The sequence below is a fragment of the Pristis pectinata genome, chromosome 3, assembly GCF_009764475.1.
Source record: "Pristis pectinata isolate sPriPec2 chromosome 3, sPriPec2.1.pri, whole genome shotgun sequence".
Classification (NCBI taxonomy): domain Eukaryota; kingdom Metazoa; phylum Chordata; class Chondrichthyes; order Rhinopristiformes; family Pristidae; genus Pristis; species Pristis pectinata.
Window position 1 is genome coordinate 135,145,223 of NC_067407.1, and position 21,379 is coordinate 135,166,601.

A 21,379-nucleotide genomic window follows, 5' to 3' on the forward strand; every position below is an offset into this window, starting at 1 on the left:
TGCCATGGCTAAGAGAGCTCACCAGAGCCTCTACTTCCTCAGGAGACTAAAGAAATTTGGCATGTCTCCTTTGGCACTCACCAATTTTTATCGATACACTATAGAAAGCATCCTATCTGAATGCACCACGGCTTGGTATGGCAACTGCTCTGCCAGTGACCGCAAGAAACTGCAGAGAGTTGTGGACACAGCTCAGCACATCAGAAACCACCCTCCCCTCCATGGAGTCTCTCTCTATACTTCTCACTGACTCAGTAAAGCAGCCAACATAATCAAAGACCCCACCCATCCCAATCTCTCTTCTCCCCCCCCACTCCCATCAGGCAGAAGATACACAAGCCTAAAAGCACGTACCACCAGACTCAAGGACAGCTTCTATCCCGGTGTTATAAGACTATTGAACGGTCCCATAATATGATAGGATGGACTCTTGGCCTCACAATCTCTCTCATTATAGCCCTACACCTTATTGTCTGCCTGCACTGCACTCCTTCTGCAGGGTAACACTTTATTCTGCATTCTGTTACTTTATCCCCCCTCAGTGCACTGTCGTAATGAAATGATCTGTATGGATGGCATGCAAAATGTGACAATAATAAACCAATTTACTCATTAAAAACAAAATATTATTACAATACAGTTTCAAATCAATGAGACATTTAATATAAAGAAGCCAGTAACAAATTAGAGGTCAAGGAAGTACTAAAAATAATTGTAAACCTGGGCACAAGTGGGTTTAAAGGAAGGTTTGAAAGATTTGCAAGAGAATTCCCGAACATGGAGCTTAGGCAGCTGAATCCATGGTCACCAACATGAGATAAAAGGGTTAGGGTGGGTTGAGTACATTCCAGGAAAAAAAAACATCTGAAACTGGAGGGCTCCAGGGTTGGAGGTGGTTTCACAAGGAGGCAAAACCATGAGGAACTTTAGGGAGATGAGAATCTTAATGTAACATGGGCAGAGAATGGAGGGAAAAAAACTAGACGAACAGAAAGAAAAACAGGACACACAATGTGACTAACATTTACAACAGCATCACTGGGCTTATTTACAACTTTGATATCAATAAACCAAAGAAAAACATTTAGTCCCAACAGATTGTGCAAAGTAACTTCATCTTCGATACATATAATCAATTGAATTAAATTTGTTCAAGTAGTAATGGGACCTGTACCACAAATCACTCCCCTAGGTGAAATGCAGCTCAAAATGCTCAGGTGCAAGCAATTCTGAAAACTCAAAAGTAACTCCTGAGACCCTGGTGACCATAGGTCTACCATTGGTAGGCTCTGTATCCAGAATCTACTCTTCACTCGCCTAGACTCAAACAGTGACAGTTTTTCCATCATCTCAATCAATGAAAATAGAATTATTCAATTTCCATGCACGGATTTAGTTATATTAAATATACTGAAAAGTTATACAGAGAATCTGGAGTAAATTTTGTACAAATCTTTAAGAATGAACAGACTACGCCCCATTTCTCAAGAAAAAGCCGAAGAAAGGTGAATAATCTTTAAAATTATTAGATTAAGTTATGGGTACATAATTATATATTTAACAATAAGCTAGCTGACCAGCAGGTTTGTAGTTTTGTCATTGAAGCCAATTAAAGAAGAAACATTGGTGAGGAGAGTGGAAGGTTTTCCTCGCATTCGGTATGGGATTTCGTACAAAAGGAAATCCATGCAACAGCCAGGCAGTGCTTCAGATTCTCGTTTTTAAAAGCAATTACTTTCAAAAGTAATAAACTGGACTCACCTTTTCCTTTGTCCTTAACTCATTAAACATTTGCTGTATTTCCATCTTCCAATCATCCTGCATGGAATGAAAAGACTCCTGGGGCATATCAGTTATGACTGTCGACTCAATAGCAGTGAGCTGCTCCAAAATGGTACCAAATGATGGACGGACATGAGGATCCTGGTCCCAGCACTCTGAAATGTGCAACAGGATCATTAAAATAAACATTGCATCCTCATCCCACCCTACCAACTGTTTTCTTTAAATTTTCCTGAGAGTGCAACTGTTCCTGGAATAAAAACAGAAAATATTCAGCAGGTCAGGCAGCTACTGTGGAGAGAGAAAGTGTTAACGTCTGAGGTCAATATTTCATCAGAATCCCATTAAATATAACAGTGAAACATTAATTGTTTCTTGTGGCCTGATCTGCTGAGTACTTTGATTTTACTAGAGTACTGTGTCCAGTTCTGGTCGCCTCATTATAGGAAGGATGTGGAAGCGTTGGAAAGGGTGCAGAGGAGATTTACCAGGATGCTGCCTGGATTAGAGAGTATGGATTATGAGGAGAGACTAAAGGAGCTAGGGCTGTTCTCATTGGAGAGGAGGAGGATGAGGGGAGACATGATAGAGGTATACAAGATATTGAGAGGAATAAGTAGAGTGGACAGCCAGCGCTTCTTTCCCAGGGCGCCAATGCTCAAAACAAGATGACATGGCTATAAGGTATTGGGTGGGAAGTTCAAGGGAGATATCAGAGGGAGGTTTTTCACCCAGAGAGTGGTTGGTGCATGGAATGCGCTGCCTGGGGTGGTGGTGGAGGCTGATACATTGGACAAGTTCAAGAGATTGTTAGATAAGCATATGGAGGAATTTAAATTAGAGGGGTGTGTGGGGGAAAGGGGTTAGATAGTCTCGGGTGTGGTTTGAAGGGCGGCACAACATGGTGGGCCGAAGGGCCTGTATTGTGCTGTATTGTTCTATGGTTCTATTTCGGATTTCCTGGATTTGACTGGTTGCATCATGGTCTGGTATGGTAATTCAAATACACAGGAACACAAGTAGCTGCAAAAAGTAGTGGATTCAGTCTAATACATCATAGGAACATCCCTCCCCACCATCGGCAGTATCTACAGGAGGTGCTGCCTCAAGGCAACATCAATCAAAGATCCCCACCATCCAGGCCATGCCATCTTCTCGCAGCTACCATCGGGCAGGAGGTACAGAAGCCTGAAGTCCCACACCACCAGGTTCAGGAACAGCTACTTCCCTTCAACCATTCGGTTCTTAAACCGACTGGCACAACCCTAATCAGTAAGTATACTACCTCAGTATAGCAACAATATGACCATTTTGCATACAATGAACTTTGTTTTTTTTGTGTTCTAGTTGTGTTCTTCTGTTTAATTAATGTTTTTCTTGTGAATGTTGTGTTTCTAATGCTACGTGCCTGTGATGCTGTTGCAAGTAAGTTTTTCCATTGCATCTGTGCATACATGTACTTGTGCATATGACAATAAATTCAATGGCCCCCAACCCCCCCCAGCTTTCCAGCAACTATTCCTGGAGTCCGGTTCCACGGAGGAAGGACAGCACAGCAGTTAGTACTGCTGCCTCACAACTCCAGGGACCAAGGTTCAATCCTGACATAGGGTGCTGTCGATATCGAACTTTACTTTCTCTCGAAGATGGCGTAGGTTTTCCCGGGTGCTTCGATTTCCTCCCAAACCCCCAAAGATTTGCTGGTAGGTAATTGGCCATTGTAAACTGTCTCTTGGTGTAGGTGAATAGCAAAGAGAATACAAAAGGGGAGTTCATGGGCATGTGTGAGAGTGAACAAGTTACAGGGGTACAGGGAATGGGACTGCTCTGTATGGGGACAGCATGGACTCAATGGGCCTAATGGCCTCCTTTGTGTTGTAATAAGTTATTTAGTTGCTAAGGGTGCCGTTATACTATAAAAACAGTGGCATTGCAGCAGTTCCTTGCCTTGGTGGTTGGACAGTGCTCAGCAACAGGCCATTAAATCAGGAGGGGTAGTCAGGCTAAATTCCTCCAGAGTTCAATGGACTAAGAACCCTGGCTGCTTCCAGTCACGCTGTGCTGAATTCTACTGTAATCTTCCAACTGCTGCTAATTGAGCTGTTGGAAAACACGGGCCATACCTGAAACCTGGATCCTTTCATCTGCAAGGCTTGATGCTATACCTAATAAATTTCTCTTTGAAGTTAGCTCACCAGGCAAATACTATCCTTCAATTTTACAAAAACAAAAAACAAATCAGCAGATACAATTCTGTTCAAACTGAATTTTCACTGCAATCACTTGTACATTTGAGTCCCATAGTTCTACACACTGGGGAAACAGATTAACAACATATTTCTCCTTCACCGTTGGGAAAGCACAACACTCACTGCCTGGTCTAAGCTAGGTAGCTGATCATCGCCAGGCACTGCATTTCAATCCCAGTCCCTACAGTGGAAGGAGAAAAGAGAAGCTGAGCTCCACTCCAGATCCTTCCAGCCAGTCCTGACAGAGGTGGTTGCGTGCAGTATCAAGCGAAAGGACAAGCTATGCTTCACGTGGAGACTCCCACCCAGGCCCCGAACTTGAACAGCCTGTTGTTTGACATCATGCTCACTTGAACAAAGAAGAATGTTTCCGCCACCCGGAAAGCTGCACGCCAGTAAGCTTCAGTCTGCTCAGACGCTAATCAGGAGCTAGACAACCAGCTACACACTTGCCTGCAGATCTTAAATGAGCCATGAAGGCTTTAAAACCAAGAAAAACCACTGCAAGAGCTTCTGTAAAAAGCCTACATTACTGTTCTGGATGCCGTGCAACATTGTAATGCTTACACGTGTTTTAATTGTTTAATTGTAGTAAAAGTGAGCAAGAGATTATGAAGAGGATCAAGTGCAAAACAAGACAACAAAGACAACTACATCAATGTACAAACAGAAAAATACCAGAAAATACTTATTAACGTAAACAATGCTTTTAAAAGGTGACTAACTCAGAGAACCCACAATATCCACCACAGACTGCCACTACACACAGCATATCATAATTCATTGACTCCAATTGTTGCCATTTCTTGGCAAAGCTTATTTTTATACTTGCCAAGATTGATCTTTCAGCTGCACTCCTGCCTTAGAGTGTTCACCAGGCTCACTCCAGGTATTGTAGACCAGACACAGGGCAAAGCTAATTGCCAAAAAGCAAAATAAGCCACTTAAATATTGAATAAAAACACAGACTTTGAAGTAGCCCATATATATTATCTTGATTAATTTTTTTTGCGTCAGTAAATAAATGGCAAACAACTTGCAGCGTAGGCTATTGGACAGCTCACACATAAAGGTCTTTGTTAAGAAAATAAAAGCATAAGGAATGAGATCACCATTGACGTGTTAAAAGAAGAAACACTTTCATTTCTATAGCATCTTTCGTGACCTTGGGTCCTCTCCAAGCACTTTATAATCATGTAGTCACTGTTGTAATTGTGGCAAATGCAGCAGCCAATGAGAACAGCAAGCTCCCAAAAACAGCAATACAAATCATCTTGTGATGATGATCAAGGGACAAAGCATTCAATACAGGTGGTTCTTCAAAAAAAATAAGTGCATGGGGATCTCTTGCATAAACACAAAAGCACAAATGGGGCCAGAATTTACTACTTCATATGAAACAGCAGTTAATGTAGTGCTCCCTAAATACTGCTCTGGCACATCATTCCAGATATCCTGTGTCCATGTGGAAACAGAGCTGAGGCAACAGTATTTCAAACTTCTTACAGTAAAAACTCATTTTATGGGATGTTGGCAGTGATAAGTCAATATTTGTTGCCTGTACATACAGTAACTGTGCTCATAAAAGGGCCAGAGCCATTTTCTTGGCCACTGTTGATATTAAGATGCACTGTAACTTTAAAATATGTCAGAGTCACAGATCATGGAAACAGGGCCTTCGGCCCAACTGGTCCATGCCAAATAAGATGCCCATCCAAGCTAGTCCCATTTGCTTGCATTTGGCCCAAATCACTCTAAACCTTTCCCATCTATGTGCCAAGTGTCTTTTAAATGTTGTTATTGAACCTGCCTCAACAACTTCCTGTGGCAGCTCGTTCCACATGCATACCACCTTCTGTGTAAAAAACACTGCCCCTCAAGTTCCTATTTAATCTTTTCCCTCTCACCTTAAAACTATGCCCTCTAGTTCTTGATTCCACAACCCTGGGAAACAGACCGAGTGCACTCACCCTATCTATTCCCCTCATGATTTAATACATCTCTATAAAATCACCTCTCAGTCTCCTACGCTCCAAGGAATAAAGTCCTAGTCTATCCAACCTCTCCCTATAACTCACTGGCAACATCCTTAAGTCTTTTCTGCACTCTTTCCAGTTTAATATCATCTTTCTTATAGCAGGGTGATCAAAACTGAACACAATACTCCAGGTGCAGTCTCACCAGTGTCTTGTACAACTGCACCATCACCTCCAAACTTTTATACTCAGTACCCTGACTGATGAAGGTCAATGTGCCAAAAGCCTTCTTCACCACCCTGTCTACCTGTGACTCCACTTTCAGGGAACCATGTACTTATACTCCAAGGTCCCTCTGTTCTACAACACTTCCCAGCCCCCTATCATTCACTGTGAAAGTCCTATATTCACTAAAGTTCTAATATAAAATACATTAAAAAATATATAAATTTCAGACATTTAATAAATTAATCTATTGGAATTCAGTTGCAATAAAGCCTCAATGGAAGGTCTGAGATTCAGCTGCTGCTCTGCGCAAGGTTAGGCAACATCAGGCACGACACACGACAGATCCCATAACCAGCTCAATGCTTGGTTAACCTCACTTCTTCTTGGACTGTTTAGCAACCAAGTTTTGGATTCAGTTGTCATAGAACTTGAACTTCTCTGCAAGTGCACGGACTTCAAACAGCTTCTACATTGTGAACGTGCAATTAGCAGCTAAATTGGAGAATGAAGGAAAAAAAATACCTGGTAGATTTCACCCACTGATCAAAGTAATTGACCATAAATAATTCACAGAATAAAACATTGACTTTCATAAACATTGAGTTAATTTTATACAACGATCTGCTTACCTTCCATTAATTTGGTGAAAGGTTCAGGACATGTAGACGGAATAGGAAGGGTTAATTTGTTGACAGCAACTCCATAAGCCACTGCAAGGCCATCGATCCCACGATAAGGGACTTCTCCTGTCAACAGCTCCCAGAGCAACACTCCATAGCTATACGAGGAGAGAGGGGACACCAAACATTAAATATCAGTTGGAAAATGGCAACTGAAGGAGGCCACTCAGCCCTTTAACCTGTTCTACCATTTAATTAGATCACAGATAATCTATGCTTCAACTGCTTCTACCTGCCTGTGCTCGACATCCCTTGATAACATTAATTATGAAAAGTCGAATCAATCTTATCTGAAGAAATTCAGTTAACTCCATGTCCCTCTCAGGGAATAAAACTCTGCATTCCTTTATCCTTTGCACAATAAAGATCATTTCATACAATAGCCCAGTGATCTGTGGTCTAAGATTCTCCCAGAAGAAACATCCAGCTCAACTAGGGTTTGGCACTCAGCTTGCAATTGTAGCACCTCCATACCTTGGCTCGTTAACTGAAGTTGGTGTGATCTTGGCTCTGCAATGGAGATATCAAAAGCTTCCCACTTGATTTGTAGGTTTACTCAACCCAGTTTGTCAGAGGTGAGGTGCGATAATGCAGCGAGGGAAATTGAGAAGGCTGGTGCAATGACACAGCTTTGCACAGTTTACACTGGGATTGGATCTTTGGTTTGGATCACAGCTTGCATGTCATCGTGGACCAGACAAAGAATGGTGATGAGTTTTTGGGAACCATTTATGAATGGGTCAAGGTTTCAGAGAGGTTAAAAGCAACCAGGTACAGTGGCTGATGCTGTCCCTGCCCTCATTAAGTCAAACTGCAGAGCTATGAATGTCTTCGCAAGGTTATTTCTACACAGCAAGGTTAAGCTGGAAAGGGTGAATGGCCACCACACTGCAAGATAATGTGATGGGGAGAGCAAGAATGTGGAGAAGAGGACTGAGAGTGCTGTGTATAAAGGAGAAAGGGGGTTGGAGGAAGGGAAAAATTAGAGGGAAAGGGGAAATTGAGCACAGGAAATATTTCTTATATTTTTTGATCACCTCTTACCTTCTAAACCCTGGAGGATATAAACAAAGATCATGCAACCCCTGCTAGTAATCCAATCCATCTAGTGCTGGGAGCACTCTGGCACTGATTGCTGAGCCTCATTCAAGAGCTATTATATCCTTTGAGGCAGGATAGACAAAACCGAACAGCGTCTGCAAAAGGGTTGGGGGGGAGGGGGGGGGGAGAGAGCCAAAGGTTAGGGAAAGAATTGGGGCAAAAGGGGACACTGGGTGGAAGAGGGCCTCAGCTCCGAAACCTTCATGTTAGCTTAATCACGAAAGGAAAAAAGAACTCCAAATCTGTTCAAAATAACTTCCTTAAAAGTACTTTGTAATTGGAGCACAATAACCTGTAGTGCAGTGTTAATTCAAGACTTTGCCTACCTCCAGACATCACTGCCTTTGGAAAACAAGGATGATTTTATAACCTCTGGTGCCATCCAAGCATAGGTTCCTGCAGCACTCATCTTAGTTGTTTTATGCCACTCCCTGGCCAAGCCAAAATCCGTGATCTTCAGTGTTTTGTTTGCTATGTCATCGTTCTCAATCTTCTCGAATAACAGAACTAGGGTGATAGGGGTGTGGGAAAGAGACATGAGAAACAACTTGAGCATACTCTTCTGAACGATAACCTTATTGATCCCAGTTCACTAAGTAAATCATATACAACCTACACCCTATCCAAAAAAGCACATTAGCTTCGACAGACACATATTAAGTGGAACACGTGTGATTGATGTTAGCACAAAAATAGAACACGAATACTCCTGCAAATGCTTGAGTCTGAATCAACCCCATGTTCCACAAAGCAACACAACAGGTCACTTCAGTATTTAACTAATTGGGCTCAATGGGTTGTCAGAATAGTGACATATCCTTTAAACATGGCCCAGCTCTTCAGAGAGAACAAAAGGATAAAAGAATTTTGTTCTGCAGTTCAACCCAGGTTCCAGGATCCTGGGATATTTGCAACTTCTCTCATACAAGAAAGTTGTTCTGATGAAATTGACTGGAAGCATTAACCCTGTTTCTCTCCCCACAGATGCTGCCTGATTTGCTGAGTATTAACAGCATTTCGTTTTTTTGAGGATTTCCATCAGCTGAAGTCTTTTGTTTTCCTACAGCCTTTTCAATATGCCTCTCCTGAACCCAGAAAATACTTGAGGACATAAGTTTCCATGGTACTTCAGACAGTAATGAGATTTGATTCCAAGAACCCAGCCTCGAAGGAGCTAGGCTGACACTCAAATATGAAACCGAAAGAGTGCTTCACTCTTAGGGGTACCTATTTTTAAACAAGAAATTGAATCTGAGTGATCCTAAGAGGGAAGCAAATAATCAGAGTGAATTCTTATTCTTAGAAATCCACTTCAAAGAAAAAGATTGGTTCAATCTTACATAATCCCACAACAGTGCACACCAGAATTACAAATTACTTGTGTTCAGTTTTGGTCCCCCTACAGTGAATATGCCATGAAGCTGGGAAGATTGCAGAAAAGATTTAAGAGGATGTTGCCAGGACTCAAGGGATTGAGTTATAGAGAGAGGTTGAGCAGGCTAGGACGTTATTCCTTGGAACGTAGGATAACAAGGAGTGAGTTTATAGAGGTGTATAAAATCAGGAGAGGCACACATAGGGTGAATGTACACACTGTGTTTTTCGCAGGGTTGGGGAATCAAGCTTCCTGCAGCTACCATCGGGCAGGAGGTACAGAAGCCTGAAGTCCCACACCACCAGGTTCAGGAACAGCCACTTCCCTTCAGCTGTTCTGTTCTTGAACCAACCTGCACAACCCTAATCATTGTCTCAGTACAGCAACACTATGACCACTTTGTACTACAATGGACTTTCTTTTTTGTTCTAATCGTGTTCTTTCTTGTATTATTTAATGTTGCTAATTTACATTTCTCTTGTGAACGCTGTGTATCTGATACTATGTGCCTGTGATGCTGCTGCAAGTAAGATTTTCATTCACGTGTGCACACATGTACTTGTGCAATAAACTCAACTTTGACTTTTTTCAAGAACTAGAGGGGAGAGGTTTAATAGGAACCTGAGGGGCAATTTTTTTTCACCCAGGGAGTGTCTGCATAGGAAATGAGCTGCCAGAGGAAGTGGTTGAGACAGGTACATCAACAACATTTAAAAGCCACTTGGACAGGTACATGGATAGGAAATGTTTAGAGAGATATGGACTAACACAGGCAAGTGGGACTAGTTTAGATGGGCATCTTGGTCAGCATAGACCAGTTGGGCTGAAGGGCCTGTTTCCGTGCTGTATGACTCTACTATTCAGTCTCTTAACTTCTGAGTTGCACTGTAACGGACGTTAACATAGAAACAAAATGCAACCTCCAATTAACAAAGGAGACAGAAGAAACAGACTACACAAGCACTTACACACAGCAAGACCATTCCATGTTATTATGAATTTATCCGATCTCACTTTGCACAATGCAGCAAAACATTGTACATTTCATTAAATGCATGGTAAATATTGCAACTGAACCCCACTCCCCCCCCCACGTACCTCCACTTCAACCCCACACAAAAAAAATTGCCCAGACTTTTACAGCAGAGTGATTTTGTGCACTGCTTTCAAAAGGCCAAATTAGTTAGAATTGTCATCTTAAATACATAAAGTGAAGTGCACCATTTAGCACTCCAGATAACGGTACATTCTGTCAACAGTACAACCAAAGAATTTTATTCTTTTATCAATCTTCCCAGATCAACACCTCTGTTAGTTCTCATTCACCACTGTTTAAACTGCAAACAAGGCCTGTATTGTAACACTTATCTCGAAAGTCAATACTATTCAGGGGAGATTTGCATTCCATTCCAGTCTGCTGTTGAATCTCAAGATATTTAATTAGAAGTTTGAGACTACTGATAAGAATGATCACAAGAACTTCTGGTAGCTGCTCTCAATATTTCTCAAAATTGTCCTGTGGCACCGATTGCCATTCCGGAGTCAAAACAGAGACATGATAGGTACCTCCTACATTACCCTGGCTTTGGAAGATTGTCATTAAATCAGACTCCACCCAACTTAACATGGAGTTATAGAGGCAAGCCATTCAGCTGTTTTAGCAATCAACTTCCAACCATCCTCCCCAATCTCAATCATTCCTTCTCTGTCATGCTCACCTCATTACACTTATATTATTCACCTCAACGTTAATGAGTTCCATGTCCTGAAAACTCCCACAAAAAAATGTTTCCAAATTTCCTGTTTGATTGCTTTCTATGTTGGATACCTTTAAACCAACAAAAGATAGGAGCAAATCTAGATTCATCTGGAAAATAGGGATCAAGGTTTTTATCCATGTACAGAAAAGAATTGCATTTATATAGCATCTTTCATGGCTGAAGGTTTTTTTTTTAAAAATGTAGTCATCACTGTATTAACGTTAAGCAGGAAAAACAGCAGCCAGAGTGTACAGCAATTCCCAGCAGTGTGATCATAATCAGATTGCCCAGATTAGCAATGTTGGTTGAGGGGCAACTATTGGCCAGGACACCAAGGGAAAGTTCCCTTGCACTTCAAATTAGTGCTAGGATTTCATTTACCACCCGAGACTGCAAATCAGGACTTATTTTATGTAGTCGCTGGTGTCTCCTCTTATTTCAATATCTCTGACTGCACTCCCCTCCCTCCACACTGCATTGGAGTGCCAGCCTTGATGTCTATGAAACGCCCAGAGTGGAACTCAGACCCATGACCTGCTGACTCAGAGACATGTGCACAACCCAATGAACCACAGCCAGACTACATCCCCCAATTTGTTCTTTTTGTGAATCAGCCTCTTCCAAACTGTCCACTCAGGCAGCAAAGTCAGGATCAAAAACATAACTAATAGAACAGTACAGCACGGGAACAGGCCCTTCGGTCAACCATGTTGTGCCAAACTAATATAGTAATTAAAACACCTTACTAAACTAATCCCTTCATTCTCTGCACATTCATGTGCCCATCTAAGAGCCTCTTAACGTCTCTATCGTATTTGCCTCCACGACCACCCCGGCAGTGGATTCCAAGCACACACCACTGTGTAAAAAAAAATTTGCCCCACACAGTCCTTTGACCTCACCCTCTCACCTCAAATGCATGCCTTCTAATATTAGACATTTCGACCCTAGGGAAAAAAATACCAGCTGTCTCCTCTATCTATGCCTCTCAATCTTATAAACTTCTATCAGGTCTGCCCTTAGCCTCCGCTGCTCCAGAGAAAACAACCCTAGTCTGTCCAACCTCTCATAGCACATGCCCTCTAATCCTGGCAGCATCCCAATGTTGAAAAAAAATCAAGGGGAAAAAAAACATTGGAGTATAATAGTCAGAGACAGGATATAGGCCCATCTCAATACATCTTAATTTTATTTTATCTCCAGCTCATGTATTAAAATATGCATTTAAATGAGGTACTGAAGATTCATTTAACTGAGATCAGAGTTAATCTCCCCATAGATCTAATTTCTTGAGAAAGAAGCAAAAAAATGTTATTACTTCCCATGATAATCTTCTCCCTCATTTGGTGGATCATTGATACAACCTTCAATACTCACTTAGTATCTCCCTCCTTCTCCATGCACCAACCCATACCGAGCTTCATTTTACTTGCCTATTTTCACGCGTGCCCAGGTTAAACCTCAACTATTTCCACTTTCAGCAGTGGTGTAAAGGGGGGGAAAAATGACATGAATGAAATGGAGATCTTTTGTAACAAGTAAAAATTATTGAGCGTTAAAATGATGGGTTATTCAATCCAAACGTCAGCCAATACTCCAAGATAATTCCGGCCACTGTCTGTAAGGAGTTTGTACGTTCTCTCCGTGGGTTTCCTCTGGGTGCTCCGGTTTCCTCCCACATTCCAAAGACATACAGGTCAGGAAGTAGTGCGCATGCTAGGTTGGCGCCGGAAGTGTGGTGACACTTGCGGGCCACCCCCAGAACACTCTACGCAAAAGATGCATTTCACTGTGTGTTTCGATGTACATGTGACTAATAAAGATACCTTATCTTAAACTGAGGTCTGCTTAATGAGGCAGTTGCAAAAGACAGTTTTCCTCTACTGTGCCTTCCCAGTACCTGACCAACATTCCTCCCCTTATGCCAATTTTGCACTCATTTATCAAACTTTACTGCGTGCAACTTGGCTGCTTTGTCTGTCAGCAAAACAACAACCACCACCTCCAACCATTTATAAGTTAATGGGCATTGGTTTATTTCCTCCCAGGACATCCAAGTCTTTAGCTATCGGAACACACTGCATTTGAAGCCAAGTTTATATAATCAACACCATCAAAACAGGATTAAACACCATTCATTTTATTTGCTGTTCAGTGCAGATTGCTGTGGTTGTCTACATTTAAACATATGCACTTCAGAAAGTAATTTGTTGCTAAGCTCTTTGTAACAAGAAGACAAAGACAGAGGGTGACACGGTAGTGTAGTGGCTAGCGCAATGCCATTACAGCGCCAGCGATCGGGGTTCAATTCCCAAATAAGGAATTATGTACGTTCTCCCCGTGTCTGCATGGGTTTCCTCCTTGTGCTCCGGTTTCCTCCCACATTTCAAAGACGTACGGGTAGGTTAACATGGGTTTAAATGGGCAGCATGGACTCGTTGGGCCAGAAGGGCCTGTTATCATGCTGTATAAATAAAAGTTTTAGAAAACTTTAAATGCAAAGATGTTTCTGACTGCACAAGGATCTGCAATACTGCCTTCTGAAGAATGGGGGCAGCATAGCCACATTTTGCTTTCAGTTGAACTGCAACACACAATCAGGGAGAAGGCATGAATGGAAACTGCTTTGCGTTGAGAAGAAAAAGAAATTTCTTTTTCACATATGTATTAACAGCAGAAGTTAACATTATGATGAGATCTCAGTGGCTAGAATATTTTTTTTGTTACGGATATAGAACATAGAATCAAAATAGTACAGAAGGAGACTCAAGAGACAGCAGATGCTGGAGCGTGGAGCAACAATGTGCTGGAGGAACTCAGCAGGTCAGGCAGCATCTGTGGGAGGAAAGAAATGGAAGTTGAGAGTTGAAACCCTGCATCAGGACAGACCTGAAATGTTGACAATTTCTTTCCTCCCGCAGATGCTGCTCGACCTGCTGAGTTCCTCCAGCAGATTGTTTGTTGGCACAGGAGACTGCTCTGCCTCAAGTTCATTCTAGCTCCTTGTAGTGCAATGTATTCTGCTCCATTGCCTCATTCTTTCCCTGGTGACTTGACCATAATGCCTCCATACATTTAGTGTGTATTTCTGGAATTTTGCATCAAATTCTCAGTTTTATTTTATAGAACGTAGAACACTACAGCACAGTAAGGCCCTTTGGCCCATGTTGTGCTGACATTTTATCCTGCTCTAAGATCTATCTAACCTTCCCTCCCACAGAGCACTCACCACCCCGCAACCCCCCCGCCTCCATTTTTCTATCATTCATGTGTCTAAGAGTCTCTTAAATGTCTCTAATGGATCTGCCCCCACAACCTCTGCTGGCAGTGCATTCCATGCACCCACCCCGTGTAAGAAAAACTTACCTGACACCTTCCTCCAATCACCTTAAAATTATGTCCTCTCGTGTTAGCCATTGTCACCCTGGTAAAACGTCTCTGACTGTCCACTCAATCTATGCCTCTTGTCTTGTACACCTCTATCAAGTCACCTCTCATTCTCCTTCTCTCCAAAGAGAAAAGCCCCAGCTCACTCAACCTATCCTCATAAGACATGCTCTCCAATCCAGGTATCCTGGTAAATCTCCTCTGCATCCTCTCTAAAGCTTCCACATCCTTCCTATAATGAGGCGACCAGAACTGAACACAATACTCCAAGCGTGGTCTCTGGTGAGTTCAGAATTGAGGCAGAATTTTGTCCCACTCTGTGCCACGGCTGCTTCCACTTTTGCCTCAGACACTTGAAAAGGAACACCAAGTAGAAATGTAATGTGCCCCAAGATACAACCATACATTCTTTGACTGTGCAGACACACCCAGTGTTCCCATATGATTAAATGGCCTATCACAAATTATTACAACTTGTAACCTGATTAAGAATGAAAAATCAGCATCAAGCTTCCAAGCCTTCCAGATGTGCAACTTGTCTTCCAAATCAATGACTTATACCATAAGTTGCTAACTTCACTTTCCATGCAAACTGAGTCTGCGCTCCAATTAAATAGTCATCAAGATACCGAAGGCTGGGTGGTCCAGTTTGTTTAGATTCTGACCTTTCACCTCACAACCCTGGGTTCAATTTCAGTCCAGATCAGTGGAATGCAAGCTCTAATTACATGGACCGAAACCTACCCCATAAGCATTTAAAAAAACTCAGGCAGAATTTGATCTCTCATGGAATTTTAATTGAGGTAGTTTTAAAAATAGTTAGATATACATCTTTGTTAATTTTTCTCCTACTGTACCCAGCTGAAAGCACGTCCGTAAATTTTCATCCTGCTGCTTTACCTGCAATTGTGAGGTTGAATTGGAACCTCATTTATTCCAATGCCGGTTTAGTGTACTCCTTGAGCCAACTAAAAATTGTTAACATAATCTGTATTTTAACATATTTCCTGGCAATTGATAACTCCTTTACAGCAATACAACATCAGATGCATCAGAAGAATGGAGGGAAATATTCAGCAAGTTACATATTAATCAAAATTTAAACACTGTTTAATTTAAAGTTGATGAAGCCTATAAAACCGATTTGGATTGTGTGGAATTTAAGTGCAGGAGAAGGACTTCTTTCTCAACATGAACAGGCTTTCTGAAAGGACTTTATACTTTTTTCCTATTCCCGAGCTTTTAGATTTTTGCTTCCCCCCCCCCCCCCCCCATCACTTATCACTTTCTTTTTATAAAAGCATTATCGATTCTACATCAATCACTATTTCTGACAGGTCATGATAAGCTGTCCTTTGCATAAAGAAATCCCAACCTCCCTCTTGGCTCTTTTAGATCAGAAGTCAAAAGGAACTGAATGTACAATGGGAAGTACCTTATATGGTCAATACTCTTCCACATGTCTAGTGCCAAATTTCTTGTCCGTGATCTCTCCAACCCCAGTCACTATGGTACAGTTATGGCCTTCTGCCTGCACTACATTCTCGCTGTAACTAACACTTCATTCAGCATTGTTACTGTTTTCCCTTGTACTACCTCAGTGCACCGTTGTAGTGAAATGATCTGTATAGATGGTGTGCAAAACAAAGTTTTTCACTGTACCTCCGTACATGTGACAATAATTAACTAACCAACTTAATGTATGAATTTACAGTGAAACGCCAATAATCCGTCACCTTTGGGACTTTAATGATGCCAGACTAGCAGATTTCCTGGACTGTTGGATGTTTAATACTCAAACACACGTTTAAAAAAAGTGAAATAAAAATGCTACACAATAATGTAATAAATTTCCTAGTAAATCCAGTGGGTTTAAAGGGAGCAGGAAACAGAACCTGTTAAGTTTTAGCTCGCAAGTTTCAGCTTACAAACAGGCCCTCTGGACCCTGACTCACATAACCCACCCACATTCCTAATCCCGTAGTGATTCTGACACTGGCTCTGGCCCATAGTCCAGATCCCAGCTTGAGCTGCCCTTCAAGCCCCTAACTCTAGAGCCTACTTGCACTCTGGACTAATGAGCGAGTCAGATGCCAATCCATCAGGATTTTCACTACATTTCCAAACTTAAAGTGACATAAAATCAGCATACAAAGCCAAAAGATGTCCATGCCTTATCTTAATGAAGAAGTGCAACAAGCAGCAAATTTTTTTTTAATATATATTTTCCTTTTAGGGAAGATAAAACTCCTGAAATTGTACTTCAGCAACTTTATTTCACTTGAAGTGGGCATGAAATAACAAATCTGTAAAATTTACCAAGTTGCACTATCCAATAAAAACATCCTTTGAAACTACCTGGATTCTCAAACGGTATCAGTTGATCACAACCACCTCCAATGCCAGTTTAACAAAACAACTTTCACTTGTTAAAGAGTAGAAAGGTGGAACAAAAGAAGCACTTAAAAAGTTAATAGTATGTATATGAATTGGAGTGGTCGTGTTGTTTTGTAAGCAAATCTAGTGACCAGTTTACACACAATAGTCCTACAGGCAGAGAATGAGATGAATGTCCAAGTGAAGAGTTCCTGGGGGCAGCGATTGGCAAAATAACCTTGGTGAGGATGTGGAGAATTTCCTCCATTTCTTCTAGTACCATAGGATCTTTGATATTCACCTGAAATTGTTAGAAGAATTTTTTGGTTTATTCATTTAACCTTAGAGATGCATCATCTCTCGGTAATGCAGCAATCCCCAGGTATCTGCTGTCAAAACAGGCACAAGTTTTCAAAGAGAGACAAGAAGTTATCACGTGCCGGATGGACTCCTGAAACAGACACTATTTGGAGCTCGTAATGGGAAGAGATTATGAGAAGGATAGAGGAAAAGATTCAAGGATATTCCCAATGCCTCCTTGAGGAAATACAACACCCCTACAGATGGGAATCTCTGGCCCATAACCACTCAAAGTTAAGGAACAGCATTCAGAATGGCAAGGCCATAACTAAATAGCAGCAGCATGATACCTGACAAACTACCCACCGGCACACCCCACCCAACCCTTGCCCATACTGTGGAAGGATCAGCAGTTGCCACGTTGACCTGATCAGTCACCTCCAAACCCACAACAGCAGAATAGAAGTAATCCTCGATCCATCAGGATTTCCCAAGACAACACGACCATTTTACTAAAAACTCTGCATAGACCAACGTAGGAACCTACAGAGGGATAGTCAAAACCGTCCTGCCTTCACCAGCAAGTAGATTAACACTATAATTCCCTTTTTCCAGTGCAAACAAATTCAACATTCCCAAAATTTCAACTTCATTTGTTTCTGCCAATTTTCTCCAACCATTTCTGGTTTTAAGTGCACAGACAATGGTCTAGAGAGAAACCTTCTCTCCTTATGGCATAGAGACCAATTAGGCAACTTTCACCACAAAACAAGATCAGACTTGTCCTGCCTGATACTGTAGTCAACCATCATTCATTGTCTAGACTCAACATTGGAAAAAGTGCCTATTCCATTAGGAATCTGTGTCATTAACAGGGAAGTACAGAAGATTGTCCAGAGGGAAAAAAAATGCATTGATCAAACAATAACACTGGTTAAACAATTAATTACAAAACCCTTTAAGGCTTACTGCTTATAATATAATTAGAATTAGGTCCCATGCAGCTTGAGAAAATCAAGACATGGAAGGTGTTTTGTAGCACGTGGCAGTAGGCTGACTGTTGTAGACAGGAACAGATCCATTTGCCATTGTGCTAGAATCCACAGGAGTGCTATCATTGCAAAGGCAAAACAGACATTCCTGAAATATCTTATCGCACGTGGATTTGGCCGAAACCAAAAACAGGGCACCTAGGAGCACAGTGGCAGGCAGCCAGGTTTCACTTGAACTAAAGTCCTTGGTTTCTGAGAGCACTTTGCCCTTCCGCTTTCTGTCAGTTTTGGGGAGAGGGGGTGGGGGAGGAGGTGGGGAATGGCACTTCAGCAGGCAGTCAGCCAACGTGCATGACAGAACAAAAGCCCGGGCTTGCGGAGTGAAGCATTCTTATGGCCCAAATGCCTAGCGACCCACATTCCACTGAACCGTGTTTACTTTTCCAGGCAAGTGGAATTCTGATGAACCTTGACAAACACACAACTGATCGTCCAAGTAACTGTATACTTCGATCAGAACTTCTGCAAGAACGATAATGGAATTTAAGTGCTTTTTTTTAAATAACTATCTCAATGAGAGTGCGACATTTGGACAAAAGTCACAGAGCTTGCATTTGTCCATCACTCCTCCTGATGAGACATAGCACAGTACAGGCTGACAAGGGGATGGGGATGATGAGGAAGGATGCAGAGGAGGAGACTCTGAAGAATGTTGGATGAAGGATCTGAGAGTTAGGCCAAAGAGATGAGGTGAGTTGGAAGGAGGCCCAACACTTGCTCTTTCTCCAGTCACAGCTCTCAGGACATGAGAAGAAGGCATGCTCAGGGAATTGCCAGAGTTTTTCCCTCTTGGGATTGTCAGGAAGTTTTAAGATATAAAAAAATGGATCATACTCTGCTGGAGTTAAGACACAAGAGACTGCAGGTGCTGGAATCTGGAGCAACACACAAAGCGCTGGAGGAACTCAGCGGATCAGGCAGCACCTGTGGAGGTAAAGGGACAGTTAACGTTTTGGGTTGAGACCCTCCATCTGGACTGGCTGCCCATTTCCCTCCATAGATGCTGCCAAACCCGCTGAGTTCCTCCTGCACTGTGTGCTGCCGCTAGAACTAAGTGCCTATTTATATTAACTCGAGTTAATTATTGTTGTTTGACATCTCACACATTTCTGCGCAGCAAGGGGCAAGCTGATACGAGAGGTGACACAGCCACCTGCTTCAGGCATAAGAATACCTTGAGCTGACTGGTATAGAGAGGAACAGCCCCATCAGTCATTGTGCTAGAATCCACAGAAGCAGTATCAATACAAAAGGTAGGACAACTATCACATGCCATTATCTGACTGCCTCCATCCCAGAGACACACCCAAGCTTAGAAAACAACAGCACTTAACAGGTAGAATAATACCAAAAGATATATCAACACATTTCCCCTCAATAAATATGTTAGGGCGAATAATTTTCAACAGTACCAAAATGCAGCATAAGTATATTTTAGTGAGAAATTACAAGACATAAGTAAATCAGGGGGGAAAGAAACTGAACAATTAAAAATGAATTCCTATTCTCTGAAAAATACAAGCTAAGGTAGTTTGGAAAACTCCCAGGAGACGGAATGAATTTCAAAGGCTGACACACCAAGATGAATCAATGCATCATTGTTGCATGCTCACACCACCTCCAATTTATTCACACACAGCAGAACGGCAAGACGATCATACAAGAGTGCAGTGTTAAATGATCAAAAGGTCTTCAAGCTACAGAATTGAAGATTAGTTAAAATTAGCTCCCCCGTGGCACTGCAAGTATATCCAGTAACCAGGCAAGTGATACAAAATAAAGGTGCTACCAGATTCAGTTCTCCCACTGCTGTGCTCAGGTAGGCTGCATCTGGAGCAAGCTGACCGTAAATAGCCAAACCATAAAGACAGAAATAAATTTGAAAATAGGTGAAGTATATTTGGCCTGGCACTGATGCAGAGCTGAGTCACATCCACTGTGGAAAAGAAAAAGTACTCAAGGGAAAAAGGCCAATGCATATTCATAATGCACAAGTCCTTAAGCTGCTCTATTTGCATCTGAAAAGTATCTACAGAAAAATTTTTGACACTGCAGAAACAATAAATTCAGACTTGAAGTTACACAATGAGCCGAATTCCAGCAAGTCTGGCCAGAGGTGCCAATTGGAACTGCTAGCACTCAGCAGCCAAGTGTGAACATCCAGGACTTGCTGAATGACAGGTGGCATCACATTGGCCACCGCAGTCGTCACTTGACTCCCCATATGGTACAGCGACTGGGCTCAGCCCTGCTGGGGTCCTACTGGGAAACTCCCGCTGGTCCTGTGCAGGTCAGACCCGGTGCTGGATCCAAGCGCCCAGTGACCTCAACATTCAAGGCTGTGGATAGGAGGCAAAATGCAAATGTCTTTAAAGAACATTTTTCCTTCACTTCATAAGCAGTGTGGATTTGTTATTCTGCTTTTTAATAATTTAAAAATGTACTTCAAATTGACATTGAGATATTTGAAAACTGTCCAATTCAACTTACAATTCCTCAGAAAATGAAGTAGTCCAAACCTGCATGTAGCAAGAACAGAAGAACTTTTACATTCCAACATATGGCAATTAACATCCACAATAGTGCCAGGCAATAACTAGAGTCTAATCACTTATCCTTGGCATTTAAAGGCACTATCATCACTGAAACTCCCAACAGCACCGGGTGGGGAGTCAATACTGATCAGAAACTCAACTGGACCAGCTACCAGCTCCATAAATCATGAAGCAAGGTAACTGGCAGTGAGCCACTCATTCCCTAAGACCTCCCAAGAGCACAAGTCAAGAGCATGAAGGACTACTCTCCACTAGACTTCACAAGCACCCCACCATTTAGTGCTGAATCATCTTGCTCGATTGGTGCCCCATCCACCACCTTAGACATTCATTCTGCTCACTACCAGCACTAAATGTAATGTGCATCATCCAGAAAATGTCCCGATTGACTCACCTAGAGTACTCTGACAGTACCTACAAACAAGGACAAGGGCAGCAGGTACATTGAGACACCACCACCAGCAGGTTTCCTCTAAGTCAAGAACCACCCCAACTTAGAATCACACTATCAATCCATCATTGTTGTCTAGTGCAAACCCTGGCACTCCCGGTTCATTA

At 42.1% G+C, this 21,379-nt stretch overlaps 1 protein-coding gene across 2 annotated transcripts in view; it reads right to left on the minus strand.

Annotated features, from left to right (window-relative positions):
- Positions 1–21,379, minus strand: part of map3k21 (mitogen-activated protein kinase kinase kinase 21) — a 77,531-nt gene that overhangs the window by 18,878 nt on the left and 37,274 nt on the right. For both annotated transcript variants that reach the window (XM_052011640.1, XM_052011639.1), the window contains exons 2-4: positions 8,343–8,523; positions 6,865–7,013; positions 1,762–1,937 (exon numbers count right to left, since the gene is read on the minus strand). In XM_052011640.1, coding sequence (XP_051867600.1) covers positions 1,762–1,937; positions 6,865–7,013; positions 8,343–8,523 — 506 coding nt within the window. The remainder of the gene's footprint in view (positions 1–1,761; positions 1,938–6,864; positions 7,014–8,342; positions 8,524–21,379) is intronic.